This window comes from Urocampus carinirostris, chromosome 5 (genome assembly GCF_059441175.1).
Source record: "Urocampus carinirostris isolate Australia breed hairy pipefish chromosome 5, RoL_Ucar_1.0, whole genome shotgun sequence".
NCBI lineage: Eukaryota > Metazoa > Chordata > Actinopteri > Syngnathiformes > Syngnathidae > Urocampus > Urocampus carinirostris.
In genome coordinates, this window is record NC_142353.1 from 47200003 (window position 1) to 47216863 (window position 16861).

General features: G+C 45.1%; 1 protein-coding gene across 1 annotated transcript in view; it reads right to left on the minus strand.

The window, feature by feature from the left end:
* sema4c (sema domain, immunoglobulin domain (Ig), transmembrane domain (TM) and short cytoplasmic domain, (semaphorin) 4C) overlaps positions 1 to 16861 on the minus strand; it is a 226655-nt gene that overhangs the window by 86296 nt on the left and 123498 nt on the right. The window contains exon 3 of the mRNA XM_088337030.1: positions 2608 to 2780. Within this exon, the coding sequence (XP_088193156.1) occupies positions 2608 to 2719 (112 nt within the window). The 5' untranslated portion in view covers positions 2720 to 2780. The remainder of the gene's footprint in view (positions 1 to 2607; positions 2781 to 16861) is intronic.

Here is a 16861-nt window from a genome sequence, read left to right on the forward strand (position 1 = left end):
ACTCGGGCAATTGGAATCGATCTCGTCGGCCTCTGGCTTCCTATCATTTCACGCCGGACCGGTGCCTAACGTGCATGACTCCCCATTTCCCGTAAAATAAAAGGCTTGTGTGAGAAACGTCACGCGTTTGGGTCCTGATCCTGTTCTGGTTCTTGACAATATTGGTATGTTTTTCCTTATTTGGAAATATATTTTGTCTTGTTTCTTGAATATGATCTGATCTCAGAGAGTTGATTATTTTGCTCATAATAAATATTTTCTGCCCAAATTGAAAATAATACTTCTACGAATAATAAAATAGCGTTGAACCAATGTAAGCAAAATACAGAAAAAGTTCATGAACGGGTGTTTAACGTCGCAAAAACAAACAAAAAACAACCACATCTGAAATTGAGTGTGATAAGCAGATGGCTTGTGTGAGAACGTCCCGCGTTTGGGTCCTGTTTCTGTTCTGGTTCCTGACAAGCATAGCATTTGGCAACAACAAAAGAGAAATCAACCCAAAATTGACACAGCAGACATTTTCACAGTTTTGTGCACTCCTTTAGGATTGTGATGGAACTGGGGAAGAAGCTTTTTGTCCTCGTTTTGAGAGACCTCTAGCGCCTACCAGTGGGTAACGCGTTTGGGTCCTGTTTCTGTTCTGGTTTCTGACAAGCATAGCATTTGGCAACAACAAAAGAGAAATAAATCCAAAATTGACACAGCACACTATTTCACAGTTTTGTGCACTCCTTTAGGATTGTGATGGAACTGGGGAAGAAGCTGTCTTAGTTTTGAGAGACCTCTAGCGCCTACCAGTGGGTTACGCGTTTGGGTCCTGTTTCTGTTCTGGTTCTGACAAGCATAGCATTTGGCAACAACAAAAGAGAAATCAACCCAAAATTGACACAGCAGACATTTTCACAGTTTTGTGCACTCCTTTAGGATTGTGATGGAACTGAGGAAGAAGCTGTTTGTCCTCGTTTTGAGAGACCTCTAGTGCCTACCAGTGGGTTACGCGTTTGGGTCCTGTTTCTGTTCTGGTTCCTGACAAGCATAGCATTTGGCAACAACAAAAGAGAAATAAATCCAAAATTGACACAGCAGACATTTTCACAGTTTTGTGCACTCCTTTAGGATTGTGATGGAACTGGAGAAGAAGCTGTCTTAGTTTGAGAGACGTCTAGCGCCTACCAGTGGGTTACGCGTTTGGGTCCTGTTTCTGTTCTGGTTCCTGACAAGCATAGCATTTGGCAACTACAAGAGAAATAACTGCAACTGGCTGGCAACCAGTTCAGGGTGTCCCCTGCCCAGTGCCCGATGATTGCTGGTATGGGCTCCAGCACCCCCGCGACCCTACTGAGGATAAGCGGTGCAGCTAATGAGATGAGATGAAAAGAGAAATTAACCCAAAATTGACACAGCAGACATTTTCACAGTTTTGTGCACTCCTTTAGGATTGTGATGGAACTGGAGAAGAAGCTGTCTTAGTTTTGAGAGACCTCTAGCGCACAGGTGTCAAAGAGGCGGCCCGCGGGCCAGATCAGACCCGCTAAGGGATTGAGTCCGGCCCGCGAGACAAGACTCAGAGAAGCGCAAGAGAAAAACAAGCAGCAGGTTGAAAGATGTCCACTTGATGTTGCCAAAGCCAGGTGCCTCTCACAAAGGCACTGTACTTGTATTTATTTATTTCTCTTTTTCTCTCTCTCTCTCTTCCTCCCTTTTTTCACTCTTTCTCTCTCTCTTTCACTTTCTCTGTCTCTCTTTTTCTCTCTCTTTGTTCCTCTTGGTCTTTTTCTGTCTTTTTACCTTCTTTTGCTCTCTTCCTTTTTTCCTTTTCTCTTTTTCCTTCTATCTTTCTCTACTTCTCTCTTTTGCTCTATTTCTCTTTTTTCCCTTCTCTTTCTATTTCTCTTTTTATCTCTTGTATTTCATGCTTTCTCTCTCTCTCTCTCCCTCTTGCGCTTTTTCCTCTCTTTCTTTGCCCTACCGTCTATACTTCTCTCTCCCTCTCTTTCTCCTATTTCTTTCTCTTTTCTTCTTTCTCTCTAATCTACCCTTCCGGCCCCCGAGACAATGAAATGAAATGAAATGAAATGAAATGATCTGCATTTATATAGCGCTTTTCAAGTCAATGACTTCCCAAAGCGCTTTACAATGTGCTCCACATTTCCCAATAGCGGCCTTGCAGCCATGTAAGGCGCTAACCTGCTTATTGGGGGTATTAGGGGTTCAGTGTCTTACCCAAGGACACTTCGACATGTAACACGGGCGAGCCGGGATTCGAACTGGGATCCCTTGATCCCAAGACGAGCGCTCTACCTCCTGAGCTACTGCCGCCCAATGTTAGTTCCAACGTGTGGCCCCCAAGTTAAAATGAGTTTGACACCGCTGCTCTAGCGCCTACCAGTGGGTAACGCGTTTGGGTCCTGTTTCTGTTCTGGTTCTGACACCAGGCTGCTGTTGCTATATATATATAAAATAGGAGAGAGTGACTGAAATCAAATAACCCTTTTCCCAATTCCTTTCCAAAATAAAACGCGACAAAAGACAGATTTCACGTGTTCTGTCCTTGTCCCCGCTACGTTTCTAAGCTCCCGAAAGTCTCGAAGAGTTTTCACTTACCCTGATAGCGCACGGTCTTGCGTGGGATAGGGTTCCAGTTAAGTCCCAGGGACTGTTCACATCCAAATAGGGACAAGAAGACCAAGACCTTCACCCAGGCCATTTCTCTCATGTAAACACCCGTTTGGCGCAAAGGTAATGGATCTGGACCTCACTCAGAGTTTTCTGGCAACCTGCCGAGAAGACGGGAAAAAAAACAGCGTGTCAGCCTGAGCGAAGCATAAATTCGCAAACTATTTTGGCAGATCATGCATATTTAATCCATAAGTCACACAGAGACTTCAGTGGTCATAAATATTGCCCATTTTCTTTTGCACTTCTGATAATTAGGGGTCAGTGATAAATGATCCCGGGAAATAGTCAGGAACCAGAAACCCGGAAGGCTGGCATGCCCAAAGGGCCAATGACAGCCTGTTATCAAATTTGGACAGCGCGCAGCCTCTTTCCGAATATTAAAAATATGTGGCCCTCTAGCAATGTTCTCTGTCATTTTCCAGGGGTCTGAGCGTTTACACAAAGTCGGTGAGCAACGCTCGAAACAACAGTGAGCAACGGCGATCCCGAGAGTGGCAACAAACATGTCCAAAACTTGTCATCACCTAACATTTTGCTGAGTTTCCGGCAATGCAAAATGATTTTTCTCTTTTGAATGAATTGACTACAAACGTCATTTGTTTTTACAATTCGTTCACAAGATTTTCATTTTTTTTTCCTGATATATTTTGTCGCATAATATTAACATTTTTGGGGGCTTATTGAGTCGGTTGCACGATACACAACTGTATTTAATCACAATTTTTTTGTGGAATTACAATGTTGGCAACAAGATTGACTTGATATCATTGGAAATCATTTGAATGCAACACAAACTTTTTCTTTTTTTTTCTGTGTTTTTTTTCTCCTTTTTACAACTCCTTTCAAAAAAATCTCATTGTGTTTTTTTCCCGAGCTGTTACTTTTTCTTTTTGTTCTCTATTTACTTTTTTCCTTTGTTTCTTTCTTTTATTTTTTTCTGGCTTTTTTCTAAATTTTTCCTTCTTTTTTTCTCTCCCTTCTGTTTCTTTTTTTCTCAGCTTTTCACTACTTTTTCATTTGGGTATTTTTTTCTTTTTTGTTCGATTCCCCCCTTCCTTGAAGTCATTTTGTGCATAATTTTACATCATATTTGGTCGTGTAGGGAGGAAAGAAGCAAAAACAACCCAAAGAGCCGTTTAGGACCCGAAAGAGCCGGTTCCTTCGATTCTCGACAAACTCTACTGACTTTACTCAACTTCGTTCTACTTCGACTCGACTTCATAATACGGCATTTAGGACACAACGTCGGGGGAACCTGTGTATTTTTACCTTCATGCACTGTAACTTTGCATTAAGTTGCTTCTCAATTAGTAATTTTGAGCCCTGATTTTTGTGCGCCGGCTAGATTTTCTTGTGCGAGCAGTGCGCAATTGCCTGTTATCAAATTTTGACAGCGCGCAGCATCTTTCCTAATATTAATAATATGTGTCCCTCCAGTAATGTTGACTGCAGAATGAAATAAATTTGTACGGAAAAAAACATTTGACCAGTCCTTTGGCAATCTTGCCCATGGCTTCACGCGATAATTTTAGTCCAACATTGCGACTGTAGATAAAAAAAGGAAAGCTGAATGTGACGGCCGCTGCTTCCAGTATTTTTCAGCGAAATTTGCCAAGGGGCTGTGGCTCTTCGTGATTACAGATGCGAATCACCTGTGCCCGCTCCTTTATCGCCGACTCCCTCGGACTCCGATTGGCTCCCTGTTCCTATTTATACCCACTCCTATCTGTCCCCTTTTGTCGGTCCGTCTGCGAACCTCAGTTAACACTAGACCTGTTTTTGCTCCTGTCTGTCCCCTGGCTTCGACGCGTTTTTTTTGATACTGACCGACCTGGCTTTTAACCTCTTTTGTCCCCGACCACATCTACTCTCCCGTTCTGGCTTACGACTTTTTCTTTTTGTTTCTCTCTCCTCTTTCATTCTCTCTTCATCAGTTTTCTCTCTTTCTCTGTCTCTTTCTCTATTAATCTTTCTCACTCTCATTTTGTCTATTTATCTCGCTCTTTCTCTTTCGTTCTCTCTTTATCAGTTTTCTCTCTTTCTCTGTCTCTTTCTCTATTTAACTTTCTCTCTCATTTTGTCTATTTTTCTTTCTTTCTTGCTCACTTTTTCTCCACATTTCTCTCTTTTTCTTTCCATATTTCTCCCTCTTCATTTATTCTCCTGTCTTTTTCTTTCTATTTCTATCTTGTTCTCTCTCGCTTGATCTATTTGTTTCCCTCTGTCTCTGACTAACCTTCGCTCTCACGCCATCTATTTCCCCATCTTTCTCTCTATATTTATTCTCATTCATTCTTTCTATTTATTTCCTCATTTTTTTCACCCTCTCTTTCTCTTTATTTATTTGACTCTCTCTTTCTTTCTTCTTTTCTGTCTCTTTTTCTTTTGCTCTCTTTCTAACCTCTCTCTTTATCAATTTATTTTTCTCTTGTTTTCTCTTTCTTATTTCCTCTCTCTCTCTCTCTCTCTCTCTCTCTCTCTCTCTCTCTCTCTCTCTCTCTCTCTCTCTCTCTCATTCCCTCCTTAACTCCCGTTGCTAATAAAAGCGATTGCCACTGAAAAAGCTCTGAAAGTGCTTATCAGCGCACTCTTGTCGAGCCTATTCAGCAGCACTATATTAAAGCGAGGCGACGTTATCAAAGTTAATTGTGCAGGCAATGCCTCGGACGCCTATGTGTCAGGAAATCAACGGCGAGGCGAGGACGATCCGATAGCCGAGTGCCGTGAATGAACAGCTTTCTGCCTAATCGACGTGTCAACTGTACGGCTACAGTCCCGCTTGCATTGCGCTTGTCATGAGATAAAAACAAAAACGTGTTCATTAGTCACGGAGTGAAAATACAGCAGTGTTTCCCATACCGCAGGACAGGGGTGTGCAAACTTTTGAGAAAGCGGGCCAGATCCTGACCACGTCTACTCTCCCGTCCCGGCTTTTGACCTTTTTTTTGTCCCCGACCACGCCTACGCTCCTTTCCTGGCTTACGACTCCGACCACGTTTTTGCTCTCCTGTCCCGGCTACTGACCCGCTTTTTCGTTCCCGACTTCGTTATCGCTCGCCACAGAAGATCTACTTCCACGTTGCTGACCATTGCCGATGTGCCTGCTCCTTTGGCACCGACTCCCTTGGACTCTGATTGGCTCCCTGTTCCTATTTATACACACTCCTACCTGTCCCCTTTTGTCGGCCCGTCTGCAAACCTCAGTTTACACTAGGCAAGTCTTTTTTTTTCGACCCTGACTCCAACCTGTTTTTTGCTCCTGTCTGTCCCCCGGCTTCGACACATTTTTGATCCTGACCACGTCTGCTCTCCCGTCCCGGCTTTCAACCTTTTTGTGTCCCCGACCACGCCTTCTCTCCTTTCCTGGCTTACGATTCGCTTACGACCCCGACCACGTTTCTGCTCTCCTGTCCCAGCTACTGACCCATTTTTCCGTTCCCGACACCACCATCGCTCGCCACGGAAGATCCACTGGTTTTTGTTCGTGTTAGACAGTGCAATGCCATCTAGTGGTCAAATATTAAACAGTGGGGCTTTTAGACTTTGAGGAGCATTAAAACGTGGCGAGGAACAGGACAGAAAATGTGAAATCCCTCTTTTATAGTTGCGTTTTATGTTTGACCATATTTAGAAGAAAGACTCTGTGTCATGATTACCGATCCTGGCTTATGACTCGCTTCCGACCCCGAGCACGTTTTTGCTCTCCTGTCCCGGCTACTGACCCATTCTGCGAACTGTTTCCCGTGTCCAGCAATCACCAGATCATGGACGCAATCCATTCTCTTTCTTCTAATAATACTTGTGAGAAATGCAACGCAAGTGGGTCCTGTCTCCGTTCTGGTCCTGACAATGAATAGATTTTCATTCTATTCTTTTAATTCATTTCGGGCAGGATTCGGTAAGCTGTTTTTGATCCTGACCACGTCTACTCTCCTGTCCCGGCTTTCGACCTTTTTCTGTCCCCGACCACACCTACACCGACCACTCTGTATGCTAAGCAAGCCCGACTCCCACCTGTCCCGTTTTTGCTCCCATCTGTCCCCTGGCTTCAACCCATTTTTGATCCTGACCACGTCTACTCTCCCGTCCCGGCTTTTGACCTTTTTTTGTCCCCGACCACGCCTAATCTCCTTTCCTGGCTTACTATTCGCTTACGACCCCAACAACGTTTTTGTTCTCCTGACCCGTTTTTCCGTTCCTGACGCCACCATCGCTTGCCACGGAAGATCCGCTTCCGTGTTCAGAGCGACCTGTTTCCCGCGTCCAGCAATCACCAGATCATGGACGCAACCTTTTCTCTTTCTTCTAATAATACTTGTGAGAAACGCAACGCAAGTGGGTCCTGTCTCCGTTCCGGTCCTGACAAGAGCATAAAAATACAAACATATTTTTCATGTATATCTGACACTTAAAAAAGGTTTTTGGGAACAAGGAAATAAGCCAGCACAAAAAAAATCACGTTATTTTGACACTGACTCCAGCCTGTCCCGTTTTTGCTCCCGTTCCGGCTACACCCTGTTTTGATCCCGACCGCATCTCCTCCCCAGTCCCGGCTTACGACCCATTTTTTGTCCCTGATCACTTTGGCCCCGCCCGTGAGGCGCCAGCTGGGGCTCGTTGACAGATTGGCTTTCCATCTATTTAAGCTCATTGCTCTCACTCTTCCTTTGTCGGTCCGTCAACGAACCTCTGCCCCGCAAGACGTGGGTTCTGACTCGGTCCTGTTTTCCTGTGATATCTCCAGACACGTTTATTGTTGTCGTGTTTAATTTCGGGTTCCCGTTTTGTTTCTGTCTATTCTTGTCCTGTTTATTATTTTCTCTTGTTTCTCCTGTGAGTTATCGATATCCTGATTTGTTGTCATTCCTGTCTGATCCTTCCTGTCCAGTATCGACTCGATTTGTCCGATATCAACTCGGGCTATTGGAATCGGTCTCTGGCTTCCTGTCCTTCCACGCCAGACCGGCTTCCTAAAGTGCATGACTCCCCATTTCCCGTAAAATAAAGGCTTGTGTGAGAACGTCACGCGATTGGGTCCTGTTTCTGTTCTGGTTCTGACAGTAGTACATTTCAGAGTTTTCACTGCTTTTTCAAACCCTTGTGAAAAAAATAATGGCCGTCCTAAAAATGGGGCTGCCTTCCATGATCATTAAAAGAGAGTTACTTTTGCAACGGAGTGCGGGCTTTGTGTATTCCGTGATCGATGAATTGTTTCGCTCGGGTTTTCGTTCCCGTTCATCAACCATAATTTCATTGGCTGTCTCAAACGTAATTGTGTTTCGATGGATCTTTATTTAGTCGTTCATTGAATTCGATATTAGTGGCGGCGATTGTATTAGTTTCACAATTAAAGTCTCATCGCTCTGTGAAATGTCCTCCCTACTCCAAAGAATAGGAGTTCAGCAGTTCTTTCGAAGAAACTTTGGTAATATTTCACAACAGGGTGTCAGGACCAGAACGGAGACAGGACCCACTCGCGTAACGTTTCTCACAGTTTTAATGGGAAGGAGGGAAAGGATGGCACACACGATCCGGAGATCGCTGGTGGCGGGGAGTATGTTGCTCAGACCCGGAAGTGGGACTTCCGTGGCGAGCGATGGAGGTGTCGGGAACGGGAAAAGCGGGTCAGTAGCCGGGACAGGAGAGAAAAACGTGATCGGGATCGGAAACAAGTCAAAAACCAGGAGAGGAGATCAAAAACAGATAGTTATTTGGGGCGGGAGAACAGACGTGGTCTAGCTCAAAAGAGACCGTAACGGGTGACTAACAGGAGCAAAAAACAGGACAGGCAAAAAAGGGCTTGCTGTGTAAAAACAGATTTGCAGACGGACCGACAAAAGGGGACAGGTCGCTCTGAACGCGGAAGTGGTGAGCGATGGCGGTGTCGGGAAAGGAAAAACGGGTCAGTAGCCGGACAGGAGAGCAAAAAACGTGGTCGGGGTCGAAAACAAGTCATAAGCCAGGAGAAAAGAGTAGACGTGGTCGAGGACAAAACAGGTCGAAAGCCGGGATGGGAGGGTAGACATGATCAGGATCAAAAACGGGTTGAAGCTGGAAGACAGACAGGAGCAAAAACAGGTGGGAGTCAGGTCACCGTCCGATATCGTTCCGCGCTCCACACCTTGAAACCATACCGAATCGTCTGAAAGACTCTGATTGGCTCCCTGTCCCTATTTCAACCCATTCCTTTCTGTCACCTGTTGTCAGTCCGTCTGCGAACCTCAGTGAATACTAGGCAAGCCTTTTTCGACCCTGACTCCTACCTGTCCCGTTTTTTTTCTCCCGTTTTTCTCCGGCTACAACCTGTATTGATCCCGACCACACCTGCTCTCCCGTCCCGGCTTACGACCCGTTTTTGATCCCGACTACGTCTATTCTCCCGTCCTGGCTGGCTTACGACTCGTTTCCGATCCCGACCACGTTTTTGCTCTCCTGTCCCGGCTATCGACCTGTTTTTTCGTCCCTGACACCGTCATCGCTCGCTACGAAAGATCCCTTTCCGACCTTGGGGGAAGGGATTTACACATCTTCTATCTCACATAGTACATTGGTTTAGTCAACAAATTTGGTCGATTGGCTTCACTGTTTCAGGGGATCCGCGCGTGAGTGTGGCCGAGTGCAGAAATTGAAACAAAATGACTGTTATTGATTCCATGTTTACGGAGAAAATGAGAGGGTAAGCCGCCCCCCCGTTCGCTCCCGCTCCGCATCAGAAGACGTGACGCGCTGTTAAATGGCCGCCCTCGAATGCAACGTTTGCGCGGAATGGAAAAGGTACCGGCTTTATCGGATCGATGCTCAGGGCCGTAGCGACCGACGCTCCGGTGAGCCAAAAAGACATTGCGATGGCGGTGGAGAGTTGGTGGGGGGGCTTAACATTTACAAAACATAGATGAAAATCTGTCTTGATTACGTGGCGCCAACAGCCAGGGGACCTGATTGGCTGTCGGACTCTTTTTGAACTCCCGTCTTCCGAAAGGAACCCGTCAGACCGTCTGCGAACCTATGCTTTCAGCTAGGCAAGCTTTTGTACTCTCCGACATTGTCCTGCCCTGTTTTTCTGCCTGATACCCAATGCCGACCTTTATTCTGGACCCGTTTCTGCGTTTGCTCTTCTGTCCCGCCATCGACCTGTTTTTGCCCTGTTTCCTGCCTGATACGCGTTGTCGACCACTTTTCTGGACCCGTTTCTGCTTTTGCTCCTACGTCCCGGCCATCGACCTGTTTTTGCCCCGTTTCCTGCCTGATACCTGTTGCCGACCTCTTTTCTGGACCTGTTTCTGTTTTTGCTCCTCCGTCCTGGCCATCGACCTCTTTATGCCCTGTTTCCTGCCTGATACCCGTTGCCGACCTCTTTTCTGGACCCGTTTCTGCTTTTGCTCCTCTGTCCCAGCCATCGACCTGTTTTGCCCTGTTTCCTGCCTGATACCTGTTGCCGACCTTTTTTCTGGACCTGTTTCTGCTTTTGCTCCTTTTTCCCGGCCATCGACCTGTTTTTGCCCTGTTTCCTGCCTGATACCTGTTGCCGACCTTTTTTCTGGACCCGTTTCTGCTTTTGCTCCTATGTCCGGCCATCGACCTGTTTTTGCCCTATTTCCTGCCTGATACCTGTTGCCGACCTTTTTTCTGGACCAGTTTCTGCTTTTGCTCCTCTGTCCCAGCCATCGACCTGTTTTGACCCTGTTTTCTGCCTGATACCTGTTGCCGACCTCTTTTCTGGACCTGTTTCTGTTTTTGCTTCTCTGCCTCGGCCATCAACCCGCTTTGCCCCATTTCCTGCCTGACAACTGTTGCCGACCTCTTTTCTGAACTCGTTACTGCCTTTGCTCCTCTGTCCCGGCCATCGACCGGTTTTTGCCCTGTTTCCTGCCTGATACCTGTTGCCGACCTCTTTTCTGGACCGGTTTCTGTTTTTCCTCCTCCGTCCCGGCCATCGACCTGTTTTTGCCCCGTTTCCTACCTGATACCTGTTGCCGACCTTTTTTCTGGACCCGTTTCTGCTTTTGCTCCTACGTCCCGGCCATCGACCTGTTTTTGCCCTGTGTCCTGCCTGAAACCTGTTGCCGACCTTTTTTCTGGACCCGTTTCTGCTTTTGCTCCTTTGTCCCGGCCATCGACCGTTTTTTGCCCTGTTTCCTGCCTGATACCTGTTGCCAACCTCTTTTCTGGACCTGTTTCTGTTTTTGCTCCTCCGTCCCGGCCATCGACCTGTTTTTGCCCTGTTTCCTGCCTGATACCTGTTGCCGACCTCTTTTCTGGACCTGTTTTTGCTTTTGCTCCTCCGTCCCGGCCATCAACCTGTTTCCTCGCTGGGACAAATAATTGGTATGTATTGGCCTTGAAAAAAACCTATATTTGGTAGAACTTTTATCAAAAATGACACCTAATACATTGCCATTGCCCCAATACCAGGTATTAGTACTTTCCTAGTGCATTTTGGGAAAAAAACTGTGAATAATGTTTGCCTGGGAGTGAAAGAGGTAGCAAAAAAGGAAGGAAGGAAGGAAGGAAGCCGATGCTAGATGAAGTGTTTGTTTTAGAGAGGAAGGAAGAGGGCGGGATTTAGCGGTTTTGTGCTTTCCCAGTCGAACGGACATAAAACAGTGCGATAGACGGGTCAGGGTTCAGGGGTCGAAAGTCAGACATGGGCTAGGCACGGGCGGGGACGGAGAAGGAGGAGGGGAAGGAAACGGCTTTCGGGAAAACACGTGGATAAAATAGAGGTGAGGCGGAGGGCAGCGTGGAACGGAACCCCGGAGGAAGGAAATGGACACTGCAGGGAGAAGTTGAAACCTCCCCCACCTCCCCCGACACTGAAGAAACTCCCCCACATTGCGCCCCCTTGAGGGAGTCGATTTACCTCTTTGTGTAATAGGGTTCGTAGACCTTTTTAATAGCCAAGTTCAAGCACCTTTAATGTTAAAACCAGGACGGAGACAAAACCCACTCGCGTAACCTTTCTCTCAGTGTTATTGGGAAGAACCATTCGGTGATTGCGGGAGCAGGTTGCTCTGAATGGGAAAGTGGTACTTTCGTGGCGAGCGGTGGCGGAAAAAACAGGACAGGTCGCTCTGAACGCGGAAGTGGTGAGCGATGGCGGTGTCGGGAAAGGAAAAACGGGTCAGTAGCCGGACAGGAGAGAAAAAAACGTGGTCGGAGTCAAAAACAAGTCATAAGCCAGGAGAAGAGAGTAGACGTGGTCGAGGACAAAACAGGCTGCCGCCTCCTGTGGGCCGGTCCCCGGCTTGTGTTTGGGGACTGGCTTCCGCCTCTTGTGGGCCGGTCCCCGGCTTGTGTTTGGGGACCGGCTGCCGCCTCCTGTGGGCCGGTCCCCGGCCGGTGTCGCCTCCTGTGGGCCGGTCCCCGGCCGGTGTTTGGGGTCGGAAGCGAGTCGTAAGCCAGGACAGGAGAGCAAAAACGTGGTTGGGGTCGGAAGCGAGTCGTAAGCAAGGACGGGAGAGCAGACGTGGTCAAGATCAAAACGGGTCGTAGCCGGAGACAGGAGCAAAAACAGGACAGGTGGGAATCAGGGTCCATAAAGGCTTGCCTAGTGTTAACTGAGGTTCACAGACGGACTGACAACAGGTGTCAGGAGCAGCAAAACAGGTCAGTAGCCGGGACAGGAGAGCAAAAAACATGGTCAGGGTCGGAAGCGAGTCGTAAGCCAGGACGGGAGAGCAGACGTGGTCAAGATCAAAACGGGTCGTAGCCGGAGACAGACGGGAGCAAAAACACGACAGGTGGGAATCAGGGTCCAAAAAGGCTTGCCTAGGGTTAACTGAGGTTCTCAGACGGACTGACAACAGGTGTCAGCAGTAGCAGCAAAACAGGTCAGTAGCCGGGACAAAAGAGCAAAAAACATGGTCGGGGTCGTAAATATCAACAGAAAACAGAAAACTGGTCGGTAGCCGGGACTGGAGAGCATGAAAGTGGTCGGGGATAGAAACGGGTTGTAAGCCAGGACGGGAGAGCAGACGTGGTCAAGATCAAAACAGGTTGTAGCCGGAGACAGACAGGAGCAAAATCAGGACAGGTGGGAATCAGGGTCCAAAAAGGCTTGCCTAGGGTTTACTGAGGTTCGCAGATGGACTGACAACAGGTGTCAGGAGCAGAAAAACAGGTCAGTAGCTGGGACAGAAGAGCAAAAACGTGGTCGGGGTCGGAAGCGAGTCGTAAGCCAGGACGGGAGAGCAGACGTGGTCAAAATCAAAACGGGTCGTAGCTGGAGACAGGCGGGAGCAAAATCAGGACAGGTGGGAATCAGGGTCCAAAAAGGCTTGCCTAGTGTTAACTGAGGTTTCCAGACGGACTGACAACAGGTGTCGGGAGCGGAAAAAACAGGTCAGTAGCCAGGACAGAAAAGCAAAAAATGTGGTGGAGATCAGAACATGGGTTGAAACAGGGAAACAGACGGGAGCCAGAACAGGAGTGAGTCAGGGTCGATAAGCTTGCCTAGCGTAAGCTGAGATTCGCAGACGGACTGACAACAGGTGACAGAAATCAGATTCCTAAGCAGTTGGCGCCAAAGGAGTGGGAACAGTATGACATTTAAAGAACTCTCAACGCCAGTTTTCTCATTTTTACAGTACCATTAAAAAAATAAATTCGAAGGGAATCATGTATTTTGAAGAGTCACGAATATAGTGTTGGGAAAAAGTATTCGTTGGTTTTTAGAAAGATAAATAGATAGATAGATACTTTATTCATCCCCGTAGGGAAATTCACACTTACAACAGTATCCTTGTGTTAAAAAACAAAATAAAAGATATAGATTACAAAAATACCCAATATAACGTGTTGATATAGAGTATTTAAATAGTGCTACGGAAAATACACACTGTAATAAAAATAGGGTCATATGCAAATGTGGGGGTGGGGTTTCATGGGGGCTTTTACTCCCCCGGGTGGAGTTCAAGAGCCTCATGAACGGGTGAGCGCAGGTCAGGCCAATTGGCAAATCATGAAAGAATGCCATACAAACTGATACCAGCTGCCGTTCATGACAAGGGAAGAAGAGACACAATGGCAAAATTCAAGCTCTATTCAAACCTTGAAAAAACAACATTAACATTCAATCATCTTCAAGGATTTCAAGCATCCGCGCGAACCCTGCAAAACATACACTCGGTCAGAAACCCAATCAGGCGGCCTGGCCTATTTCTGCGGATGTTTTAATGAGATATCATTTGGGCTGCCGTGTCGCACCTTATTAGCCGAGCCGTCCTCCGCCTCCTAAAAATAATTTCAATGAGACGACACGCGGGACCTCGTCGAGTCCCGAGGAGACGCAATAAAACGGCATTAACGCGGCCATCGGCGAGATTTTTATCATCTGAAATGTAGCATCATGACAGAATCCGGAGAAGAAGCCTCACTTTACAACGGAATTTTGTGAGAATATCGGTATCCGGATAAAAGAAGTCAATAAAAGTGACACGGCAGCTTGTTAAAAAATACTTTTTTATCTTTCTATATATTTGATTTGGTATTTCCCTTTTTGCACTGAGCAGCATCTATAGAGCAGCAGTACCGGTTCGGGTTTCTTCATTCTTTTTAGATAGATAGATAAGAGTAGATATAGATAGATAGATGTCTACATTGGTGTTTAAATGTCTAGATAGATTGATATATACATAAATAGATAGATGTCTAGATAGTTAGATGTCTAGATAGATGTCTAGATAGATGTCTAGATAGTTAGATGTCTAGATAGGTGTTTAGATAGATAGATGTCTATATAGATGTCTAGATACAAAGATAGAGATGGATAGATGGATGTCTAGATAGAATGATAGATAGATGTCTCGGTATATGTCTAGATAAATATCTAGATAGATAGATGTCTAGATAGATAGATAGATGTCTAGATAGATGTCTAGATAGATGTCTAGATAGATAGATGTCTAGATAGTTAGTTGTCTAGATAGATGTCTGGATAGATATATGTCTAGATAGATGTCTAGATAGATAGATGTCTATATAGATGTCTAGATACATAGATAGAGATGGATAGATGGATGTCTAGATAGAATGATAGATAGATGTCTCGGTAGATGTCTAGATAAATATCTTGATAGATAAATGTCTAGATAGATAGATGTCTAGATAGATAAATATTAGACATATTTTAGATAGATAGATGGATAGATGTCTAGATAGATAGATGTCTGGGTAGATGTCTAGATAAATATCTTGATAGATAGATGTCTAGATAGATAGATGTCTAGATAGATAAATATTAGACATATTTTAGATAGATAGATGGATAGATACTAGATAGATAGATGTCTAGGTAGATGTCTAGATAGGTGTCTAGATAGTAGGATGTCTAGATAGAATAATAGATAGATGTCTCGATATATGTCTAGATACATATCTAAATAGATAGATGTCTAGATAGATAGATGTCTAGATAGATGTCTAGATAGATGTCTAGATAGATAGATGTCTAGATAGATAGATGTCTAGATAGATACATATTAGACATCTATTAGATAGATAGATGGATAGATGTCTAGATGGATAGATGTCTAGGTAGATGTCTAGATAGATGTCTAGATAGTAGGATGCCTAGATAGAATGATAGATAGATGTCTTGATAGATGTCTAGATAGATGTCTAGATAGATAGATGTCTAGATAGATAGATGTCTAGATAGATAAATATTAGACATATATTAGATAGATAGATGTCTAGATAGATAGATGTCTAGGTAGATGTCTAGATAGATGTCTAGGTAGATGTCTAGATAGTAGGATGTCTAGATAGTATGATAGATAGATGTCTCGATAGATGTCCGAATAGATAGATGTCTAGATAGATATCTAGATAGATGTCTAGAAAGATGTCTAGATAGATAGATGTCTAGATGGATAAATAGATGTCTAGATGGATAGATAGATGTCTAGATAGATAGATGTCTAGATAGATATATGTCTAGATGTCTAGATAGATGTACGGGTAGATGTCTAGATAGAGAGATGTCTAGATGTCTAGATAGATAGACAGATAGATATATAGTTTATTCATCCCCGTAGGGAAATTCCCACTTCCCGCAGTATCCTTGTGTTGAAAAATAAAATGATAAAATAAAAGATATAGAATAGAAAAATACCCAATTAACGTGTTGATATAGAGTATTTAAATAGTGCTACGGAAAATACACACTGTCATAAAAATAGGGTCATATGCAAATGTGGGGGTGGGGTTTCATGTGGGCTTTTACTCCCCCGGGTGGAGTTCAAGAGCCCCATGGCATGAGGAAGAAATGATCTATCTGTCCGTGGAACAAGACTGTGACAGCAGAAGCTACTTTTCTGTTTGGAGATGATGCTGTGTCCTGGATGTGATGAATTGTCCACGATTGATTTTAGGTATGTTTGATTGAAACAGACCGAGACGATACACAAATCGATACCATTTGATATTTGTACATAAAACATAAACCCCCTCCCTCCCTCCCAATGCTGATACATTGTTATTTAGCGGCTCCTCATTAAAAATGACAATATCATTGGAATAATACGCAAAGATATATGAACTATCATATAAACTTTCATCCAACCATCCATCCAACCATTATCTGCACTGCTTATCCTCAGTAGGGTCGCGGGGGTGCTGGAGCCCATCACAGCTATCAGTGGCAGTGGGCAGGAGGCACACAGAGACAAACAACTCGCTAGCTTTTTCACAACTACGGACATTTTTGGACCGTCCATTGAACCTGACATGCATGTTTTCGGGATGTAGGAGGAAACCAGGCACGGGGAGAACATGCAAACTCCACACGGGTCAGCTGCGATAGCTAGACTTGAACCCTCAACCTACGCATTTGGAAATAGACTAAAATCTGAGATACAGTCGTGCATTCAGCAGAAACACCTTTCAAGAAACCATCTCAACGACTGTCGTGCAAATTGACACATCTGTTTTTTTTTTTGTTTTTTTTTGTGTTTAGCACTCAAAACAAAACCTCGTCAACAAAGATTCATCGCCTTCTAACAATCCGTGACCCAGATTCATCTCAGTTTAATTTGCGTGACTCTGACGGTATAACCCTTATCCAAGAGTTATCTAAGAGCTTCCGGGAAAGGCACCTGGAGAGAACAGCTAAATAATTTGACCAATTAGCGAGTTTTTCTCCTCCCGGAGTTGAAATATTTGGATGGCGGCTCGCTCA